The sequence below is a fragment of the Ambystoma mexicanum genome, chromosome 11, assembly GCF_040938575.1.
Source record: "Ambystoma mexicanum isolate Mex_15411 chromosome 11, UKY_AmexF1_1, whole genome shotgun sequence".
Taxonomy (NCBI): Eukaryota; Metazoa; Chordata; class Amphibia; order Caudata; family Ambystomatidae; genus Ambystoma; species Ambystoma mexicanum.
In genome coordinates, this window is record NC_090934.1 from 931,190,544 (window position 1) to 931,213,714 (window position 23,171).

A 23,171-nucleotide genomic window follows, 5' to 3' on the forward strand; every position below is an offset into this window, starting at 1 on the left:
CATTGGAAAGATTAAAAATTAGAAACATTCTTTTATACAAAATTATGCCCGAGAATTCTGTGGCTTCCATACTGGACGACTCGGTTCTCTCTACCACTGAAACCTGGCGGGATTAGAAGCCTGTTTCTGATTTTCTAGGATGTGTTTAACTTTGTGTGACATGCTTGCCATTTGGGGCATGTTTTTTTCATTCCATTTCTCACAACATCAAGCAAGCGATGCATCTTAGCCCCAACCCTTGCGGGAGGACATGTCCATATTAGTACGGTTTTCATAAGAAGCATACACTCCAATGGGGCTTACAGTCCCAGTGATGTTGGCGAAATAAACCTTTTTGAGGTTGACCTTTCTATGCCTACCCAAATGATAGGAATACTTGTGTACTCCCTTAAAGGTCCCTCATTTCTGAGGATTACATGCCTCCAGTGTCAGTGGCTACCCAAATTTTGGGTTCACAGATGTGTCTGCGTAGGGGGTGCTTTTTGTCCGTACGCCAAATAATTCTTCCAGAGTCATACCACAAGGAAAGTTGGGAAGGAGAATGACTTCAGTAAAAATGTCTTTAGGGTATTTATTTTAGTGGTTTACCCAAGCATGCAATGTTTACTGATGTCCTTGACCTCTTCCCCTATTCTATTGCCAGTTGTCTTGTCTAATTGAGTGGGGGTCATACTCAGCCCTTGCTGTTTACCTCACAGTTGCTGCAGCCGGTACTGATCCAGACCAGCATCTCTAGGGTGTCACTAAGGAACATGATGAGACTTTTTCGAAGACAAGTTCTTGCCTGCTCTACTGTACAGCATAAGGGTCTGGGTGGATTGTAAAAGTGAAGAACTTTATTATGACAGAAGCAAGAGTACTAAGGCTTGTTTGTTTGTTTGTTTGTTTATTTAATATATTGTCTGCTCTGAATAAAAACGCTGGCATTGCTACCCAAAACAGTGAGCTCAATTTGGCACCAGAGAATTCAAAAATGCTATTCTTGGCTCCAGCGACCAATACGAAATGGGAGACCATCTACATTGTCACTCCTGTTTAGAGCCCTAGTCTCGCTGTTCACCTATCAACCCAGTTTGGAGTTATGGCCAACACCTTGCACAGCGACAAAACCCTAGCTGCCTCTACTACAGTGCCGTTGGATAAATACTATATGAAGATAACCTACAAATGTAAAACGATTTTGCAGAACTCCCTCTTCCATTCCGGCATGCATACCACAATGCCAATGCAGAGCTTAATGGATTTAATAAGCCACTGTACCTTTACAGCAGACCTCCCTAACATGTCACAAAAATATGTAATGCCAACAATTAAAGGGGATACAGATTTACATTGCTCTGTTGTGATGCACCCTTAGTTATGTGGCTTGAGCATCCATGGGTGGGGCTATGGTGTGAATCTTGGGTGAAGCCTGCCTATTTCCTCCATAAGGCTAACGCGAACCACACCTGCTATTTGATGCAAAGGAGCTATTGGTTGAGAGACAAACAAGCAGTTGGCGAAGTGCTAAATTGATGACTCCCAACCAAATCTCTCTTTGCTTCTGATCAGTCCAAGGACAATGCCAGGTAGAACATGGCTTTTTATGCCCCTCACTCCAGAATCCAGAGGCAGGACAGGCCCTCCAGCTATCAAACTGTTATACACCCTGTGAGAGATCCTCGGTTCACTGACCTTATCAAAACAAGTTTCTGCACTCTTGTGATCCTGGAATGCCGACTCCTTTTGGTGTAGAGGGGATACGTGTAGCTGCATGCATGTCAGAACCTCACACAGGAGGTTCCTATACATTATAATTCATGTCACCAGAGCGGACGTTGGAGTTTCAGGATCCCCTGGATATTGAAGGCATAGTCTAAGATGCTGGAGTCCAGAGAATTATATAAAATGCTGAATCATCTTCTGTTCAGCCCAGATGCACAATTCAAGATGGCCACCATCTTGAAGATCCTTTTATATCTTAAACAGAGAATTTAAAAGTGCCCCATAGATTAGGAAATACACTGATTTTCATACATCCTGTCCTTTGTGAGACATCTGGTGGGGAGAGCATTACCAGTTCAAGGTGCTTTATTTTCAATTAGTGGTGGCCAGTTGTCTTTATTTGTAGATGACCTATATCTGTGTGTTTGTGTGCACACGTGTGTATTTGTGCATGCATGCGTGTGCAGTTTCTTCCCCAGAAGCAGTAACCACACATCCACACGTCGATGAGAATCATTTTTAAATGGCTTTGGGATTAATGTGGATGGTTTCTGTCGAGGTTCTCTATCCTTATTAACTGGGGTTTTTCACGTATTGTGCATTTTTTATGGAACTTTCAAGACAAGCATAATTTTGAAGGTGATCATTTCAAGCAATTAATAATACTTTATTTTGGCATCTTATGCCGTAAAGGTTTACATAGAATGAAAACACAGTAAATACAGTTTGCTGTCTCCAAGAAGAACTTAAAACAAATACAATTTACAAATCCATGGTTAATAAAGTGCCAATAGTGCAATGATATAGAAGTGAGAAAATTCACCATGCTTCTAAGATTTATACACCCTTCAAATGTACAGATTACAAAAAACATTGGAATAAAACATGTGAACATTCCTAAAAAGAGAGATTGTGAGAAATTCTGCGGGTCAAATATTAATAAGGTGGATGGAAAATATATATAATGGCATGTAGTCATACATAGATACCTTTTAGTGAGTTTATACAGTATAGAGAATCCGGGCAATAAGTATTAAACAGATTTGTCAGAGCAAATGTAAATAAAATTTCAATTGTGCAAATATATAAAATGTATAAAAGCAGATGATCAAAATTCAAGAGCCAGCTAAACAAGCCGTTCTTCTCTTAACGAAGCCCTTGTTTTTCAGAAGAGGCATAAGTGTGGTAGCTCTTATGTGAGCGTATGCCAGACAGAAGAAAAGAAAATGAAGTAAATCTTCATTAGCATCACCACATAAAGGGCAGGAGGTATCAGATATTGTGCCAGACCAACTGAACATTACCTCACTAAGAGGGAGACAATTCAATCTCGCCCTAGTAGTAATTGACCGTTCATAAAAGTGGTCAGACCAAGTTAAACACTCTTGAATAGTAGTTGTATAAATAAGTACATGCCTCCAGTTGCTGGGTTTTGCAAACTCTGAGGCTTCTTGTGCAGCTATCGAGTGAGATTGAAGTTGTTTCAAGGTGGGTAACCAATGATGATGTTAAAAGATCCACATGTTTAAAGTGCACAAGTGTATTTATATTAAAAAGGGCCTTTTTAACGACAATGCAGATCTTTTCTCTATCAGTGCATTGATTAAGAATTAGGTTAAAGTTGCTTGAGGGTTACTCCAAATTCTCAACCAGTGCAAAACCGGTTGTAACCATACATCATACTCAATCAAGTTAACCCCTAGTTCTTGCTGTACCGCATCATTCAGAGCGGATTGCAGGAGTGCTTGGATAAAAAAAAAAGAAAATTCGGCTGTCTTTAATTGTGTCAAATTCCCAAATCCCCCAGAGCAAAACCCCATAATTTACCCCAGATAGGGTTTGTTTGTTGTATATTTCCAGCATCATTTTCAGCGGCTGTGGTCTGCACCTTCCAGAGAAGCGAACAACCCCATTGATTGTCTTTGTCATATTGGATTTCAATGTTTTCAAATGTGGCACAACCCATAGGTTACTATTAAAACAGCTACCCAAATAATCGTACTCCTGCACTACAGGTATGGTGGAAGCTGTGCAGATAAATATTGAGGGTTTTGTTTGGTTCCCCTAGGGGTGACCGATCAGAACCGCAGATTTACATGCATTAACATTAGATTGTTCATGAAATTGGTAAATACGTTCATAAGTGTCTGAAGTTATTGTTGCCCACGAACACCGTTAGAGCATGAGCTCCGGTGCGCTGCAGGAGTAGCATCGTGCACCCCTCCCCAACCCAGCTGCATGAGGTAAGCCCGCTGGCTACTTCCCCAGACCGCAGCGTGATTTGCTCAAACTGGATTATTCTTAGCGCTTATTGCGTGGTAATCACCCCCACCACCAGACATTGAATGCAAGTCTACTTGCTTGCTTTATCTTGCTGATCCGTAAGCATGATTGCCCGTAAACATCTTTCTACCATAAACCAACACATGGCATGAACCGCTCCAAGATGGTGGCTCTTCGTTTACTTACTTGCACCCACAGTCAGAAACAGCACTGACCGCCGTCCCATTGGCTGAGGCTCCCTTCTTGTCCACCAATCCATGACCGGAGGCATGAGCCGACCCACCTCCAGTAAGGCCCACATCGGCAAGGCTGGTGCCTATCCAAGCCTGTCCTGGCCTATCCTGCCGTCTGCCAGAACCCCTGCCCAACTGAGACACCCTTCAGCGGCAATCCAACCTCTAAAGGTACTGTACTCCCCACGCTGGAATCTCTGCCCGCCCGTCCGAGCTGAGTAAACAAAACTGAACACTCTGCATATTGTGCTAATGATGGCCAGGGCCGACAGAACCGCAATGATTCTGATTGGCGTACCGTCCTCTACTCCTGTGATTCCCTCAAATGTCCTAAACGCCAACACCCATCTACCTCTTGCGTCCAAGTGCTCTACTAAGCCTGTACAGAGACAGTGTACCCCGCCTTTAGCATTTGCAGCTCTATTGTACCCACTTGTCCAAGCATTGCAGCCTATTGTGCCCATTTCAAATCTAGCATTTGCAGCCTATTGTGCCTAATTCAAACCTAGCATTTGCAGCCTATTGTGCCTAATTCAAATCTAGCATTTGCAGCCTATTGTGCCAAACTCAAACCTAGCTTGTGCAGCCTATTGTGCCTAATTCAAATCTAGCATTTGCAGCCTATTGTGCCTATTTCAAATCTACAATTTGCAGCCTATTGTGCCTAACTGAAATCTAGCAACTGCTGCCCATTTGTACCTTGCTGTTTCTAGCATTACAGCCCAACCAAGCTTGCTATTCATTATGCGTCAGCTCCTCCTCCTGTTTACCACCACCTGCCTACCTCCTCTCCTTGCCACCATTGCCTTCACTAGTTTATGCAGCCCCACCACCCAACATAAGCTTTGTATGACACCCACGCTCTCCATGGCACACTCAGCCAGCACTCCGACTCACCGCCCGCCCCCACATAATCCCTCTTTGAACTCACCTGCATTGTGGTTGGAACACTTTGCCACTAGACCAACGCCCAACCTACCCTGCTCCGCGACCCTTAGGAACGCAAGACTAGGTTCAAGATTCCCCAGCCACACCCGTGCACCCCAGAGGTTTTTTCACCCACCTCAGAGCCCGTCATCTACACAATCTCCCCACAGTAACATCATACACTCACCACCTAACAACCCCCCAAAGCAATTCTGATCAAAGGTGCCTTGATCTAATGCCAGGTCACTTCCTGCGCACACCTTAAATATTGTTGATCTGATTACAACCCAAGACCTTGACTTTGTGGCCATCCCTGAGACCTGGCTACATGGCGCCTCAGGACCACTACTAGCTCTCACCATTCCCGCCGGTTACACTGTTATCAGATGCGACCGCAATACCAACCAATCTAAAGGTGGCGGTGTCGCCTTCATCCACAAAATCTCCATCGGCATCAGAAGCATCAACAACCAACAAATCCTGTCCGCAGAACTTCTCACGGTCAAACTCCCCATCTCCCCTAATCACACGGGCCCCACTCCACCTCATATATCGTCACCTGGACCCACATCCACCTTCTCAGACGACATCATGTCCATCATAGCCGATAAAGCTAAAACCAAATCACAAATCATCTTACTTGGCAACTTCAATCTTGGATTCCAAGACCCTAATGACCCTGCAGCGCTAGATCTGGCTAACACATTAACTGACCTTCGTTTCACCCACCACATCACGGAACCCAACCACTCACTCCAAAGGCAGAACCCTTGATTGGCTAGTTGAATCTAACTGTTGCATCAACCTCAAGGACACCACTCCTTGTGCATGGTCAGATCATCACACAATCCTCTTCGAGATTAAAACCACTGACCATTGCCCCAAACAAGAACATGCCCCCCCCATCCAGACCAGAAACAAAAGAGACATTACCAAGGCTAAACTACTCCCCCTCATCCTCCTGCTATTAAACAACATTGCATCCTCATGCACGGATCCCAGAGTATTAGTTGACGCCTACAACCAGACCATGCTTAAAGCACTGAACGCCATTGCCCCCATCAAATCGAAGAGACCTAAACCCCGAGCCCACCTTATCTCGTGGTTCACCCCTCACCTAAGAGAACTCCGCAAAGCCAAACTCTCTGCCGAATCTCGTTGGAAAAGTCAACCCTCCGACGCCAACAAAGACTACCGAACCATTGCCTCCCTTAACTACAAAGAAGCCATTTTCCAGGCAGAAAAAGACACCTACAATGGCCACATCATGGAAGCCAAAACCAACACCAAAGAGCTCTTCAAGATCCTCAACGAATCTCCCGCAACCCCCCCAGATACATGCATAAAAAACAGCTTGTGGTATTTTTGATGCATGTATCAAACATACAAGCCCCCCTACTGGGTAAAATTAACAAGCTCCAAGCCAAAATTAATGCCAAACAATCATGCCTCCGGACTGACGACCAACCCCCTCCCATTCGCATCACCTCCCTGGCTCTACTCACAAACCCTTCAGCTTCACAGCCCTCAGTATACCAAGCTCAAACCAACCAACTGCCAAGACGACCTATGTCCTGCCTAAACTATTAAGGATGCGGCACACAAACTAGCTCCTTTTATCACCACCTTCATCAACACATCCTTCAAAACAGGCATTATCCCTAACAATCTAAAATATGCATGGGTCATCCTCTTACTCAAAAAACCCACTCTCGACCCAAGCACACCTACCAACTACAGGCCCATTACTACGGTTCTCTTCTTGCTTAAAATCCTTGATCGGGCGGCATATCTCCAGATTCAAGATTACCTCTGATCCAATAAACTCCTTGGCCTCAGGCAATCAGGCGTCATACCCAGGTACGGGACAGAAACGGCCCTCAATGATCTGAAAACGCAAATTGAGGTCCTTAAAGACAAAGGGAAACTTGCGCTGCTGCTATTATTAGACCTATCTGCAGCCTTGGACCTTGTCAACCACTGCATCCTCTGTCAACACCTTTCATCAGCTGCCAATTTTTCAGATGCTGCCACCTCCTTGATCAGATCATTCCTTGACAATAGATCCATGCAAGTCTTCTCCCCCTACGCGGCTGCTGAACCATCACCTGTCCCCTGCAGCATGCCCCAGGGCTCCTGCGTATCCCCCACACTGTACAACGTGTTAACCAAACCTCTCATTGATATTCTTTTCTATCTGAGCATCACCTACACAAATTATGGCAATGACACCCAGATACTCATCCCTATCACTGGAGACTATTTGGCTGACACGAAATCACTGAATGACGTCTACCTGGTCATACAAGCCTGGATGGCTCAACATGAGCTATGTCTTAATGATGATAAGACTGAGCTCCTCATCCTTGGCTCACACCACCACCTCAGTAAACTTGATTCTGCTTTCAAGTCTTTCATCATTGACGGCAACACCATCAAGGTCTCTAATGACACCAAAACCCTTGGTATCTACCTTGATTCCACTCTCTCTCTACAAACAAACTAACTCAGTTACATCTGCCTCTGCCTACACGTGCAAACTGACTACCTCTTGTCGCCCCTTTCTCTCCACGGCTAACTGCATTATCCTAGCCAGAACCCTCGTCATGTCCAAGTTCGACTACTGCAACGCGCTCTATTTGGGTACCAGTCAAAGGAACCTAAACAAGTTGCAGGTCACCCAGAACAACGCCATCAGAGCAGCCCTCAACATTCCTAGAAACAACCACATCTCAGACACCAGACACAACATGGGCTGGCTTTCAGTAGCCCAAAGAATTTCTCTAAAAACTCTGACACTCACCCATAAGTGTCTCTCTAACCAGGCTCCCACATACCTCTCCAATCGATTTGCACCCCGCACATCCATTCGACCGCAGAGATCTGCCCAAGCCAACTGTCTCACCCTCCCCAGGTTCAAGCAACAGAAAGTGGGCGGCTGCCTCTTCCCGGTACTAGCAACCAAATTATGGAACACACTGCCCTCCACATTCAGGTCCGAACCCTCCCCGCTTGCCTTCAAATGTAATACTAAACTGGGGCTCCAGGATAGCGACAATTAGCATCGGTCCTGACTCATCTCTGTACTCATCTGCTAATGTAAAGCTCTTATGCATATGACTTGTATATACCTACTTTTGTAAATATTGTAAATATTGTAAGTAGAGACTACATATCTCTTGTATTTAGATGTACTATATGCCGCTCTATTATATGTCTTTTTGTAACCTCTCATAAGATATGTGCCCAGATGCCCGAGGGCCAGGCGCGCTTTACAAATAAAGAAATTGAAATTGAAGTGCCATTGGGATTTGTGTAATCAGGACAGTGTCATCCACATATAAGAGGGCTGGAATGTTCTTCCCTCCAATTTTCAGCACATCTGTCCCTGGGTCTGATAAAACCTTCTGGAAGTTATTTATCTATTGGGAAAAGAGAAGAGGTGTTACTACACACCCCTGCTGCCTTATCCCTGTATCAATGTATTGTAATATGGCATTTGTATAGTGCCTTTTCCCATTGGTAGGGTCTAATATCTCTGTAGGTGAACGCCCTTGGCAGACCGAAGTCCATAGAATTGGAGATTCGTGAGAGGAGTATACACTGCTTGTGTGCATTTTAGCCAATACGAAGGTTGGTTGAAGTGGCCAAGTACCTGATAGCGACCCATATCGAGCTGGCATGAGGATGGGTGCTGTGAAATTATAGGGAGAGTATGCGAGTCCAGGAGACTGAGTATGTGTCCAGCTAGACCACATTTTTGTTGTGGGATTTAGCAGCATTCTAATGGCAGAGGTGTTGTGTAATGTGTCTTGAAGTAGCGTGTGATTGCAGATGAGTGCGGGTGTGAGGCTGTGTGTATGGCTATCTTCGATTGACATGGAGTGTGATACGTAGCAGCATGTCCTGGAAGATTTCTTGTTAAGTTTCTTCCTGTTTTGCGTTGCTCAGTACTTCATTTGAGGTTCTCAATACTGTCCCAGCCTATTAGATAGGGGGTTAAAATAGCACAGGAGGCATAAAGGGTTCCTCAGGACTTTGTGGGGGGAAGAGCCTAGTCTTGAGGGCCTTCCAGAAGGTGATGTGATCCTCTAAACGGCGTATGCTGAGGGGAATTGCGTTCCATATTTTGAGACTCTGGACGGAAAAGGAGGATCCCCACTATTCTGGTTAATTTGAAGTGGGGGTGACAAGGAGGAGTGTTGGGCCTGATCTCAGGTTTCTGTTGGGTATGTACAGAGTGAGCTTGTGTTGTAGGTATTCTGGGCCTGTCTTTTGCAGAGCACGGTGGGTGATGCACATAGCTTTGAAAGTGCACCGTCGCCTGACAGGGAGCCAGTGGAGGACATGTAGGGCGGGCATGATCTGCTGTCTGGGGCACGGGCTATGAGGAGACTAGCTGCAGTGATTTGGATACTTTGGAGTTTTCTGAGTTGAGAAGCAGTTGCCCAGGTATTGGGAGTTCGCATAGTCTAGCCGAGAGAGGACGATAGTCATGATTGCAGTGACTCTGTCAGGGTAGGAGAGGTAATTGGGGAAATATGAGGTACAGTGACCCTCCCCTCCACTTTTAACACAAGCTTTGGTGCCATTGTGAATTTTCTCCAATACTAATATGAGATCACTAGGACAATTGGCTTGCATTATTTTAGCTCAGAACTTGGGCCTACTAACTTTCTTGAAAGCAGTTGACAAGTCCATACATGCTAAATAAATCAGTTCACATCTGGAAACACATAGTTGCCCGTTATTAGATATACATTCAGTACTTGTTGAAGTGTTCCAAAGCCCTGCCTGAAGCTCAGTCATGTTTCAGAGAGGACATTATTGTGTTGTACCCAACCCAACTCTCCATTTTGCCCAGCAGAGCTCTTCTGAAATTGTTCAGTTGGGTATCTAAAAGAGAGATTGTCCTATAGGCTGCAGTGTTATCTCTCATGGTCTGGTTTCCAGATATTTGGGATTTTTCCCCTCTTCACTAATGCATTAACTGTGACTGTTAAAATGGGGGCCCAGAATTCCAGAAGATTTTTTTATAAAGGTCGGCAGGAATCCCGTCTGGTCCGGGGCAACAATCAGGTGGTTGCTTACTGATTGCTGTTAGGATTTCCACCACAGACAATACCAAGCTACCAGAATTGCATTTGATCGAATTAGACAGTGTCACTGTACAGTCTTCACAGAAGCTGTACAATGCTTATCCTTGTATTAATTAGTGAATGGGATACCTAGGCTGAATCCTCCACTGATGTGGCCAAGTCTGCATTAGAACGCATGTACAATGGGCAACAATCTCCCAAAATGTGCAGTTGCCTTTGAGAACAACAGCCACAAGGAGGGAGTCCCAGACTTCTTTGTCTAGGGCTTTTTTCCTGGAGATAATGGATATTTTGTAATGCGTGCGGGCCAATCTTATCTCTGTACTTGTTGTTGAAGTTATTTTTTTTAAGTAGATAGGAGATCTTTTTTTGCCTGGGTGCAGTGTTCATTAAACCATCCCTTAGTTGTATGTTTTGAGTTAAGGGACCTGTTTGATAGAAAGCAATCTGATATATAGCTGAACAATTTAAAATGTGATTCTATAATTTCTTCCGAAGCATTATCATCACTTGATAAAAAAAGGTCAATGGTTTCGTTGTTGTTATTTACAATCTTTTGGGTTAATAACGTGTCATTAATACTTGACCATTTAAGTCTGGCCCTTTGGCCATCCCTTTCCACATGAGCTAAATGAAGCATTGTGTTTGTGTTTCCCCAATTCGATTGCTGTTTCAGTTTGGTCACAATGGGGTAATGATCACTGCAAACATGTCCAGTAATCCCACAGATTAACAGAAATGCAAAATAATCAATGGCAGCGAACCCTTGATAACCCTTGAAAGTAAATTTTCCAGGAATAGCATTAGAGGTACAGCCATTGCTGAATCTTATACCCCATTCTACACACAAGGTGTGAAACCTCAAACCTGAGGGGGGGTCATTTGAGGGTCAAACATGTTGGGTTCTGTCAGGCCTAATACAAAATCTTCTGTCTGGTGAAATAGATCCTGTGGGAGCCGTTACGTTTTATACATTTACATCACCTCCTAAAATAATGAGAATTTTGAAATTTGTATTCAGTCAGAAGATCGTCCAAGAACTGTTAAAAAATGTCCAGAGACGAATCAGTCTTGTGTATTTTTGGAGTATTAAAGAAATTAATTAATAAAACTGTGCAATATTCACTTCAAAATTCAACTCTATTGCTTGTATACAATTACAATCCTTGTGTGCCCTTAGCCAATTAGACTGGATTGAGGACCTAACCAAAACGCACATCCCTCCCATTGGTCTTCCTCTTTGTCTTTTAGTTGCCCTAACTTGATGCATGTGCTAGCCATCAAAGACTATTCCTGTGGTGGGCCAAGTTTCTTCGAACAGAATGATGTGGAACTTGGAAAATATGTTAATGGGTTCTACTGACGAGTTTCTCCTGTGTCCCAGCTATATTACAACTTGTTATAGAGAGTGAATATATAAATGGGTTTACAATGCATGCAGGTAACACAATAGTCGCATTATTGCAGTTTACATCAGGATCAACTATGGAAGCGTGCTGGGTGTTTGACTGACGGACCACATGCCTTGGAAGTTAATCAATTTCCTCAAGATTGGGAAGACACTCAAATCTATTGCGAGCGTCTGGAATATCAAGAGTGTATTTTAGTACTGATGAGGACATTTGTATAGTCTGTGGCCCATGAGATCCGGATAAGGTGCTGGTACTGCCAAGTGTTTGGATAAGGTGCTCCTCTGACGTTTCCTCCTTAAGCATGGGGTATGCCATTTGTGATGCTTTGCTTTGTAACAATGTCAATGTAATCCTTTCTGGAGCTCTGTCTTGGAAGCCTAGGTTTTCATCAATAGATTACAATTTAGTCTAGTGCTAACTCAAAATGTATGCAACTGCAGGCTCATTTCAAAATTATAGTGCCAAATAAATCACTGCTTATCAAGTGAGGCCAGCTGATTCTCTTACTAGTGCAGTAAATGCTTTCACCAAATTAAGCTATGTATCCCATTTTTTTAATGTAAGCCTGGAGAGTACTGTGGTGGTATTCATTAATGTGAATGCTCTATTTGGTCTTTTAAATCCTAGTATTCCCTCATTGGTGTCGGACAGCCGGGAAAGCTTACTTGTCATAAGAGTTTTATATTGTCCCTATTTTTTATGCTACAGTCTTGACATCACTTCCTGCATTGGCTGTGACTCCAATAACGCCAACCAAAGCGGTATCGCCAACAGCAATGAATGGGCTGGAGATGGCAGAGCAGCGCAGTTGGCTCTACTTGGAAGACATGGTAAACTCCCTGGTCACAACAGCACAACAGCTGAAGACCCTCATTGATCAAGCTAAGCATTCCAGCAGCTCGTATCGCGAGGCTGCAATCACACAGGCCAGGCTGCAGGCCGAATTGGAGAGGAAAGAGGTATTGGTCTACTGTAAATTGTTTTTGTTTAGCACTGTCATGCCACTCGTTTTGACCACCTTGTAGTGCTTGCAGTATTCTAGGAGAAGACTCCAAAGAATACATAAGTGAAAAGACAGTGATGGAATAATTGAAGGAGTTAGTCATAAAACACATTTTTAATATTATCGTCTTTTTCCTTTTTCCAAGTAGTTTTTGTGTATGTCAGAAGTGTGACGAGAGATCTAAACATCTTTGCATTTTGACTAGATTGATCCAACCTCCAAATAGAATGTATGACATATAAGGGCTGCCTGGATGCTAACTTGAGGAGAAGTGATTGCTCTTGGCTGGATGCTTGATTTCTCAATATCATCCAGTTTTTACATGCAGGAGTAAGCCTAATAGGTTAATTAATCATGCAAAAGCTTTCAACCAGGATTTATATTGAATCAACAACCAAGGGAGATTTTTGGAAACTGGATTTCTACAAACAAGATAATTCTGTTTATCAAAGTATGAGGCTCAAAATGGTTAGCAGGATCTTCCAACTGTGACAGGGTCACTAGAGAGAGGCTAGAGAATGGGGTTTAGGCGAACCTGGGTGCTGGGGACAGCTGCATGCTATGCCATGCTGGCCCTAAAGGTGGTATACAGGGGATTTTCCAGTGCTCTCGTCCCATCACTCGTATGTCAAATACCTGATAATACCCATGAGTCCTCCATTGCGGCACATGAGCTAGTTAAGGGAAAACCATAGATGCTACCACCAGTATTCTGCAGTAGACTACAGTAATGCTATCATTGAATCAGGTAGCTGTAAGTTAGGTGCTGTCTGACTTTCAGATGGCTGATGCCTATTACATATCCTGAATGCGTGGAGCCACAGGGCAGTCCATTATATAAGCAATCGGACATGAGGGAAATGTAGTACCAAGTATACACAAATCGCAAAGCCCTCTTCTGAATTTCGCACAGCTGCTTCACATCGTACACATACAAACCAAATTGACAACCCTGCGAGAATATTAAAAGTGAAAACAGTCAAAGGGAAAACATGGGTGTTTCCAGTCTGTTGGAAAGGTAGTAGAGCGAGAGATGGGAAAGGAGCATGAAGCGCAGTAGGAGAATGAATGTGTGTGTATATACGAGAAGGAGGCAGACAAAGAAGAGGAGATGGAGGAAGAAAACAGAGGAAGTTGAATATTTAAGCTGTGTAAAAGGAAGGGAGGTGAGGGAAGAAGCCAGTAAAGAGTGAGAAACCGAAGTAGGTGAACAGAGTGAAACCACCTCCTGATGGAGGAAGTGTAGGAGACAGAAAGGGAGCATTGATAGAGAGTTAACCCACAGAGCAGGAACTGTGTAAACATTAGAGAAGAGAGGGAAAGGAAAGTGGAAGAGACAGAAAATAGGAGGAGGTAAACAGACGAGTGAAAAAGACCTTAAGGAGAGGAACAGAAGAGTAAGTCCTTGAAGAAAAAGGAAAGGGAGTCCTTTAAGACCAGGGCCAGATGAGTATGCCTATATTGGTGGAGGGGGGCCAGTTCAAGGTTCAAAGTTCAGCTTGGAACAAGACTCTAGGGGAGGTGACTTTGACAGCAGCTCTAAATTGAGAGACCTTTGAGAAGAAATTAGGATTGGAAACGTGTCCGTACCATGGGTAAGCTGCCAGTGCCATTGGGCCACCTTGTGTATGCTGTGTCCGACACACATCAGAGAACCTAACACCTTCAGGTGGTTTCGCCTAGTAGCGGAATCCATGAGGACGACTATAAGAGCCTGACGCCCACACCAGCCGATAAATAGACTGAGTCAAGAAAGAAGTGTTAGGGATGCTGTAAAATCCCAGAAACTATTGTGGACTATTTGATTCACCTGAGAGGCAACCTTGAACTAAGGGAGTGGGGGAAGGACTGAGAACCACGCTCCACAAGGCAGTTAATGATCTGGTTGAGTGTGTAAGGAAGGCATGGTATCAAGCAGTAAACACAATGGATACAAGTTTTGAAAACCTTTTATTTAATATTTTAGTTGGGTTGGTCAAATTCCTTACTTGCCCTAACTAATAAATGGGAGTAGTCTCGACCATTTAACAAATAACAAACACCTCCGGGTCAGCCTGGTAAAATAAAAAGGCCTATACTAAGAAAATCTAACCTTGCCCTCCTTACGATAACAAATGTGATAAGGGAATATGAAAGAAAAACAGTGTCTCAAAGGAAATGTCAGAATGGCTTCAGTAACATCTCCATTCCCCACGTTCAACCCAACAGGGTGTAGAGAGCTTCGATAGGTGGAAGGCACACTATCAGTCTTGCACACTTTGGCTTACTGGTACAATTCAACAGTTCAATCTTGGGCTTCAAACTTCTGATAGTTCATTCACTTCCTTAGGCTTCCTACGCCTTGTCATCAATACTCTATTTACATTTACCTCCTCAATTTCTCACAATTCTGCCAGGCTTCCCTCTGCCAAGCTCGAGCCTGTCTCTTTTCACTTTATCACACAGTTCTGCACAGGCTTCCCTCTACCGAGCTTGAGCCTGTCTCTTTTCAGTTTATCACACAAGTCTGCACAGGCTTTCCTCTGCTGGGCTCGAGCCTGTCTCTTCTTCGTGGGAGTTCCCTTCCCCACGCTTTTATCTTAAATATCTTTTCACTGTCAAAGACTTTCGAGACTGCAAGGATTTTACATAGACCTCTGCATGACCACTTCAACCTCTCTTTCAACAATTCTTCAATTCACAATCTTCCTCATCTTGCAACACCAATGCTTCTTGGTACTTTCCTTTTGCAACACCAAAGCTTCTTGGTACTTGTAGTTCTTATTTTCTTTAGATTGCCCTCTTAGCCTTTTCCCAAAGTTCATATACTTTGCCCCGCTGGTATATTCGGAGTTCACATACTTTGCTTTCCTCTTATTCAAGTTTCTTTCCTATCACAGTTACTTTCTTTCCTTTGGTACCTGCTATAATATCTTTCAACTCTGATCACATTTCACAGAAACTTTCGAATGTGTGACTTTGTCTTGCAGGACCACTCTTTTACTTTGTATCCTTTCCTTTTAACAATGGTCCTTTTCATTCGCGTTTTATCAGCACACGCGCAATCTTCAACTTTCAGATTACAGTCACTTTGCTTTTAACACAAACCAGACATTTGTTCCCAGTCCTTGAGGCTAAGCTCTGGAACTCTCTACCCAATGCTCTCAGAAATGTTCCATCTATCCAATCCTTCAAAAATAAAACCAAAGTGTGGCTTCGTGAACGGGATGCCCTGGCCACCTCACTTTAATCCATGCAGCTGTCACCTGCGAACTACTGCACATTGTACATACTGTATACGTAGATCCGTTCTGCTCTTCTTTGCAATGTTCCCATCCTTTTTGTAAATTTATGTATAAAATGTAAATAGTATTGATTACTGTAACCTGTAACTGCCTCTCTAAACATGTGCCCAGATGCCCTGGGCAAGGTGCGCACTACAAATATACAAATACAAATAGATGCCACGCATACTTTGCAATTGATCTTCCTCCCCTTGAAAACTGCATCTGCTAAGAAAATCGCATAATTTCAATGGGCATTTTCCGTATGTGTTGACACAAATATCAACTTCTTGAAAAGCACAATGATGAAATTGATCCTCCTAACAACCTTTGTTTACAATAGTATAGTCTGCCCCATAATCTACTAACAAGGGCACCACAATTACATTGATGGTGAAATTTGGAAAGGATTTCTTTCCTTCAAGGCCTCCTTTCGGACTTCAATCAAGAAGAAGGTGACAACCTGATAACCATTTTCTTCCTGGAACAGGAAGAATTGGGATATGCCACCTCAGGCAAATTCCTTGGATGCTACCCAAAGTTCTTCCAACACCATGCAAAGTTCCTTTTGTGCCCACAGTCAGTACACACCATGACAAATCCAGGACAGCTTCTGAAATTGGCGTTGCCCATTCCTCTTTCATGCTGAGCGGCTTTGAAGGCGTAACTAGTATTGGCTTCCACATGAGTGCCTGCAGAAACCCTTTTTGCTTCCACATTCTTTGAGGGGTTCCATCCATCAGAACTTCTCACTTTAACATCTCCAGCCCCCTTCTCATATTTTCCTTTGTCCTTAGTAATGGTGTCCAAAAGCTTTGAGTGTTCTACCCTTTTGCTGAGAGCAATTCTCCTTCAGCAACCAGATTTCCTCACAAAGACAGTCATGGGAGGGGCACTGTTGTGCGCCGAAGAACATGGCCGCCTGACCCGTGAGCTCCGCAGCCTGAGATCTACTGATGATATAAATCCTGCAGTTAGACTCTAAAATACTAAACTTTCTTTGCATGGTGAGAGAGCCGACACTCTTGGGAGCAAACAAGGCAAGTTACAAGCTGTAACATACCTTCAATCTGTGTCAAAAGACACCCGGACCTGTGGCAAGGGACACCAACGGTCGGAGAGCCACGCGCCAAATCTCCAGGCGGCCTCCATCGAGAATCCAACCCTCCTCCCCTCACCACCACGAGCGAGCCGCGTGTGTTGCCCGGGCCCTGCCAGTGACGCCTGCGGGGGCTCCGGCAGACATACCCGCGATATCTGCATAGCAACCAGACACTGCGCTGGGTGGAAGCGGGCATGGAGGTGATGTGGGGGTGGAGCAGGAGGAGCACCCCCACACTAGCCCGCTCCCCGACAACAAACGCTGCCCCATCACTGCAGCGTACACATGCTGCCTCCCAGACCTGCCAACATCAACCCGCAGCTCCCGGACGACATAAAGAGATAACTGCACAAGGCCTCCATTCACCCCCTATACAGCAGGGGACCTCTGCCGCGGTTGCAGCGGATGCCGGTGAGCCACACGTGCGGACCGCGCACAGACTGGCCCAGCCGGACTCCCCCACAACGTGAAAATCCCGTCAAGAAGAAGACCACAAATAACAAAAGGTACGCGGGTCAGGGGGATGAGCCACAACACACCAGAGAATACCCACATGGTCAATACCCACTCCTGAGGCCACTCGACTTTGGCCCACAGAACCCTATCTGGGAGGTGCCACAATCTCCTCTCGGCCCACCACCGCACAAGACAACACAGCGGACCTCCCCTCCCCCATAGGGCAACTCCCCACATAGAAGACCCTGCAAAGAGCTTATACCCAGGCTCAAATACAAACCCAGTCCCTGCTGCCACACGGAACCTCGCTGCACAGCCCCAACTACTACCGAAACAGACAGAGCTACCCCACAAACATTACAAACCCCACCATACGCAGCTGCCAAACAGAGTGGGACACAAGTTCTGAGCCCTCCCTGAAACACTGGTAAGATCCACAAGCACAACCCCAACACGCCCGAACTGAACGAACTAAGCAGATACTGGCTACAACCCTGAACCCACGGGGACGCCCCACACGGATAGACTGGGTGCAGCAAGGCAACCGCAACACAGTATACCACACAAACGCCTGGAACTACCAACAGCCCACTGTAGGGATAACCCCTAAATCCCCGGCGAGAAGCTACTGGCACTGCGAAAGCACGCTGTCCACCACACACGTGGCCTAGGACATAAATTATAGCTGAGGGACAATCACTAGTACCAACGAGCTGCAGTGTGAACATAACACCACTATCCATGATGGGGAGAGAAAAGAAGAACAAAAAAAAAGGGCCCAATGGACACGTTTGCCAGTGCCCCCAATATGGAACAAGATGCGGACCAGATATGCCCTGCTGAGATGTCCCTGGCGGACCCACCAGAACAATGTATGACCTCCTACGTGAAGGCGATGGGGAAAGGATTTGTCGCCATCAATAACAAATTAGACGACATTGGTGAAAACATAGCGTCTATACGCTCAGACATCCGGAAAGTAAATGCCAGGGTTTCTGAGGCAGAAGACAGGGTGGGCGCGCTGGAGGACACGTCCAGCTCACAAGGGAAAGCAATAGTAGACATACACAAAGAAATTAAAACACTAAAGGCAAAATGTGAAGATTTGGAATCCCGGTCACGACATAACAATATACGCATGGTGGGAGTTGCAGAATCCAAACTCAACAAACCCATGGAACACTTTCTGGAAGAACTACTGCACACTGTGTTTCCCGACGACCAATTCTCAAGCCAATTCCTAATTGAGAGGGCACATAGAGCACTGACTGCCCCCCCCCAAAACCTGGTGCCCCTCCCAGAACAATTATAGCACGCCTGCTCAACTACCGAGACCTAATACTGAAGCTTGCAAGGGAAAAAGCTCCCCTTCTATACGACTCCAATCGCATCCATATATACCCAGACTTTTCAACTGCAGTACAAACCGCCAGGCGCTCATTTGACAACGCCAAGAAAATACTATGAGACAGGAGAGTTGTCTACGCCATGATGTTCCCAGCGAAACTCCGAATTCAACACGCAGTCAAAACCCAATTTTTTGAAACGCCAGAAGAAGCTACAGCATATGTGGAATCAAACATTCCAGCTACGAACGGAAACACTTGATAGCTAACCGACAGGACTAATACACCCTTGAAGGCTACGACTCCGGGCGCGGTAAAGGAAAGTGCAACCTCCAAAATTGCGTGACTGCAATATGTTACAAGGGATACACTGCCCGATTAGGGGGATGGTGAGGCAGGGAGATTCAGGGGGGGAAAGTTTGACAACCCAAGTTGGAGGGGTTTATTGTTAAATGGTACTCAAAATAGAAAATCTGGCATGAGATCAACGAGTAGGGCACTACAAGACCTGAGAGGCAATGTTACGACCAACAGAAACGATAAATGGCATCACATCCGGTAACCAAGAGCACTAGACTTCTTACCTGTAACATCAGGGGGCTGCTCAATTCAATCAAAGCCAGGAAAATACTGGCATATGCTAACAGACACAATATCAATATCCTTCTGCTGCAGGAGACGCACACACTGGACCAAATCTCCAGCTCATTTGGGCACTCTTGGGGACCACAACTATTCGCTACAAACTACTCAACGCGATCAAGAGGAGTACTAATACTGGTACATCATAGACTAAGGCTCCGAGTGACTAGAACTGAAGTGGACACAGATGGCAGATTCATAATACTTTGGGGGTCAATACAAGGTCAAGTTATAATCATAGTCAACACCTATGGACCCAACATAGACACACCAGAATTCTACCAACAGGTCATTGCATTGCTAATACCAACTGGTAATGCAAGAGTGCTATGGGGAGGAGATTTCAATGCCATCCTAGACTCCAAACTCGATAGGACAACCACATCCCAGCGGACGAACTCAAAGACAGCACTCACCATAAAAAAGGACATGACCTTACTGCCGCTCTCCGATGCGTGGAGGGAATTACACCCCTGCAGAAAAGAATACACATTCCATTCATATGTCCATGGGTCACGTTCCAGAATTGACTACTGGCTATGCTCCACTGAAAGTGTCTCCGACCTAGAGGAATGCACTATACTACCCCGCACCCCCTCAAACCACTCCCCAGTGGTGCTAGATATACACCTAGGGACGCCCACCTCGGATCACCGACTATGGAGAATGCCACTGGACCTCCTGAGAGACGACGCACTACTTGAACCGCTCCGAATTGAGGTGGAAGAGTTCTTCGAGAGGAACCAAGGCCCGGTGAGCTCTCACAGCACGGTCCGGGAGACCTTTAAGGTATGGCTAAGGGGACATTTAATATCCAAGATCCACGGCACAGTAAAAGAAATCCATACTCAACTGAGGCCCATATCAAGGAAGCGGAAGGAGCATATACGGAGGCACCGGAGGCACCAGGGCCAGGAACACTAGCACAGCTACACAGCACCCTGGCCGAGTTCAGGGAACTAGCAGAAAAGGAGGTCTGGTATATGGCACAACCGATCAAGGCCAGAAAATACAGAGAAGGGAATAAATCTGGCAAGATGCTGGCAAATCTCATTAAATCTGAACACGGCCTCTGGAAAATTACCAGTATCATGGAGGAGACAGGAACAACACATGTGGACCCCCTGAAGGTGAACAAGGTTTTCCTGAGGTTCTACACCAAACTGTACATGAACACAGATCAAGTGACAACAGAGGAACTACAGGACTCCTTTCCGCTCCCCACACTGTCCCTGGAGGATAGAACCGTCATTGACCTACCCCTGAGCCTGAAAAACTTAACACAAGCAATCAAAGATCTCAAGGAAGGCAAAGCACCAGGTTCAGACGGCCTGACGACAGATCTCTACAAAATACTCATGGAGGTCTTGGCCCCACGACTACTGGAAGTTTGGGAGGAGTCCCTGGAGAAGGGAACTCTGCCACCATCAATGAGAGAAGCAATCATCACAGTCTTATTGAAACCAAACAAACCTCCCTACGATCCATCCTCGCATAGACCGCTATGTCTAATCAATGTCGACACTAAAATCTACGCTAAAGCCATCGCAAACAAGCTGAACCCGTTCATGTCCAAACTCGTGCACCCAGACCAATCAAACTTTATACCAGGCTGCTCCACCGCTCTTAATTTATGAAGATTCTTCGCTATACCCTCCCAGATGGACCCTCATGCAAAAACAGTAGCAGTTACATTAGACGCTGAAAAAGCGTTTGACTCCATCTCATGGAGGTACATGTATGCAATACTCCAAAAAATGGGATTTGGCCCAGGTTTCCTACAACTTATAAAACTACTGTACCACAACCCTGTCGCCAAAGTACGGACCAACAAGACATTATCTTCCAGATTCCACCTACAGAGAGGCACCAGGCAAGGCTGCCCACTTTCCCCATTAATTTGTGCATTAACGATAGAAGGAATGGCGGCATAACTGCGTACCAAACATGCCTGGAGAGGTATCCGCATCATGGGATCCCCGCAGTTCATCTCTCTTTATGCAGACAACACAATGCTCTACATCAGAAACCCCGACACACACTTACCACCTGTGATGTGAGACATTCTGGAATTTACAAGACATTCAGGGTATAAGATCAATCAGGCTAAGTCCGAAAATAATACCGCTGTCCAGTTCCACAGTCCAAACCTCAGCCATGCGCGACTTTTGGTGGTCCCCCACCAGAGCTAGATACCTAGGCATTATACGAGCCCCAGACAGAAATACTCTCTATGCCAATAACTATGCTCCACTACTGCTACAGTTGGAATGCAAGCTTAAATTTATGGACTAAATTACCACTCTCCCTGTATGGCCGTATCTCCTTACTGAAAATGGTAGTGGTACCAAAACTGCTATATTTATTCAACGGCATCCCGATATGGCCGGGTAAGAAATTCTTTGACACGATGTATTTATTTATTTATATTTATATAGTGCGCAAGTAGCCCATGGGCACTGAGGCGCTGTTACTTGCAAGAGCTTAGTTACAGGAATAGAGGCATTCAGTGGTACATTATGAATTCCACAAGGCATAGAGCTGATATTTCGGTTGGTACACTTAGTCATTACAATACAGTTTATGCATTAGGAACATATGATATGTATTCAACTGGTGCGAGGCATTTTATGTGAATAAGATGGTTTTCATGGTTTTGCGGAAGGCGCTGAGGGAGGCCTGACCTCGGATTGTGGGAGGTAGGGCGTTCCAGTGAGTGGGTGCGAGATATGGGAAGCTGGATCCGCCTGCTCTGGCTTTTTTTACTAATGGCAAAGAGAGCATGTTAGTATATGGTGATCTGGTTGGCCTCGTAGAGGAGACGGGGTGGATCCTTTGGGAGCCGTAGTCGGAGGCAGTAAGGTGAATCACTTGTGGGTCAGTGTCAGAGTCTTGAAGATGATCCTTTCTTTTATTGGGAGCCAGTGGGCTAGTTTTCTGGCCTCCGAAATGTGTTCTCTTTTGGCAATGCCTTGGGCTGCCCAGAGAGCACTATTCTGTATGATTTGTAACCTCTCTAGGTTTTTGTTGGAGGTGCCTAGAAAGAGTACATTACAATAGTCAAGCCTAGATCCAGTGATGGCTCTGGCTATGTTTGTGCAGTTCTCTTTGGAGAGAAAGGGCCTGACTGCGTTGATTAGTTTGGCATGATATGCAGCTGCAGAGGCTATAGCGTTGACTTGTTTATCCATGGATAGGTTGGAATCCAAGTAGACTCCAAGGGTTTTGACTGATTTTGAGACAGGTATTTTGATGGAGCCTATGGTGAAATGACTGAATTGGGAGTCTAGATTTTTCAGCGTGTCGGGTGAGCCTACCAGGAGGAGTTCAGTCTTGTCGGAGTTGAGGCATAGTCCATTGTCTGCCATCCAGGCTTGGATGGTGTTGTAGAGGTTGTTGAGGGTCATGGAGTCAGTGTCATAGTTGCCAGTGAGGATGAGGAGGATCTGTGTGTCGTCGGCATAGTTTGTGTATGAAATGCCCATGGCGTCGAGGATGAGAAAAAGGGGTCGTGTGAAGATGTTGTAGAGGGTGTTTGAGAGGCAGGAGCTTTGGGGCACACCGCAGAGTATGATAGTTGGTGAGGCGGATGCTAGGTCCGAGAATACTTGCATGGTTCTGTCTTGTAGGAAAGAGGTGATCCATGCTGTGGCTTCAGGGGAGAATTTGGCAGTAGAGGAGAGGTGGTGGCATAGGACGTC

At 45.2% G+C, this 23,171-nt stretch overlaps 1 protein-coding gene across 2 annotated transcripts in view; it reads left to right on the plus strand.

Annotated features, from left to right (window-relative positions):
• Window positions 1-23,171, plus strand: part of DEAF1 (DEAF1 transcription factor) — a 364,344-nt gene that overhangs the window by 173,136 nt on the left and 168,037 nt on the right. For both annotated transcript variants that reach the window (XM_069624041.1, XM_069624040.1), the window contains exon 9: window positions 12,367-12,617. In XM_069624041.1, the coding sequence (XP_069480142.1) occupies window positions 12,367-12,617 (251 nt within the window). The remainder of the gene's footprint in view (window positions 1-12,366; window positions 12,618-23,171) is intronic.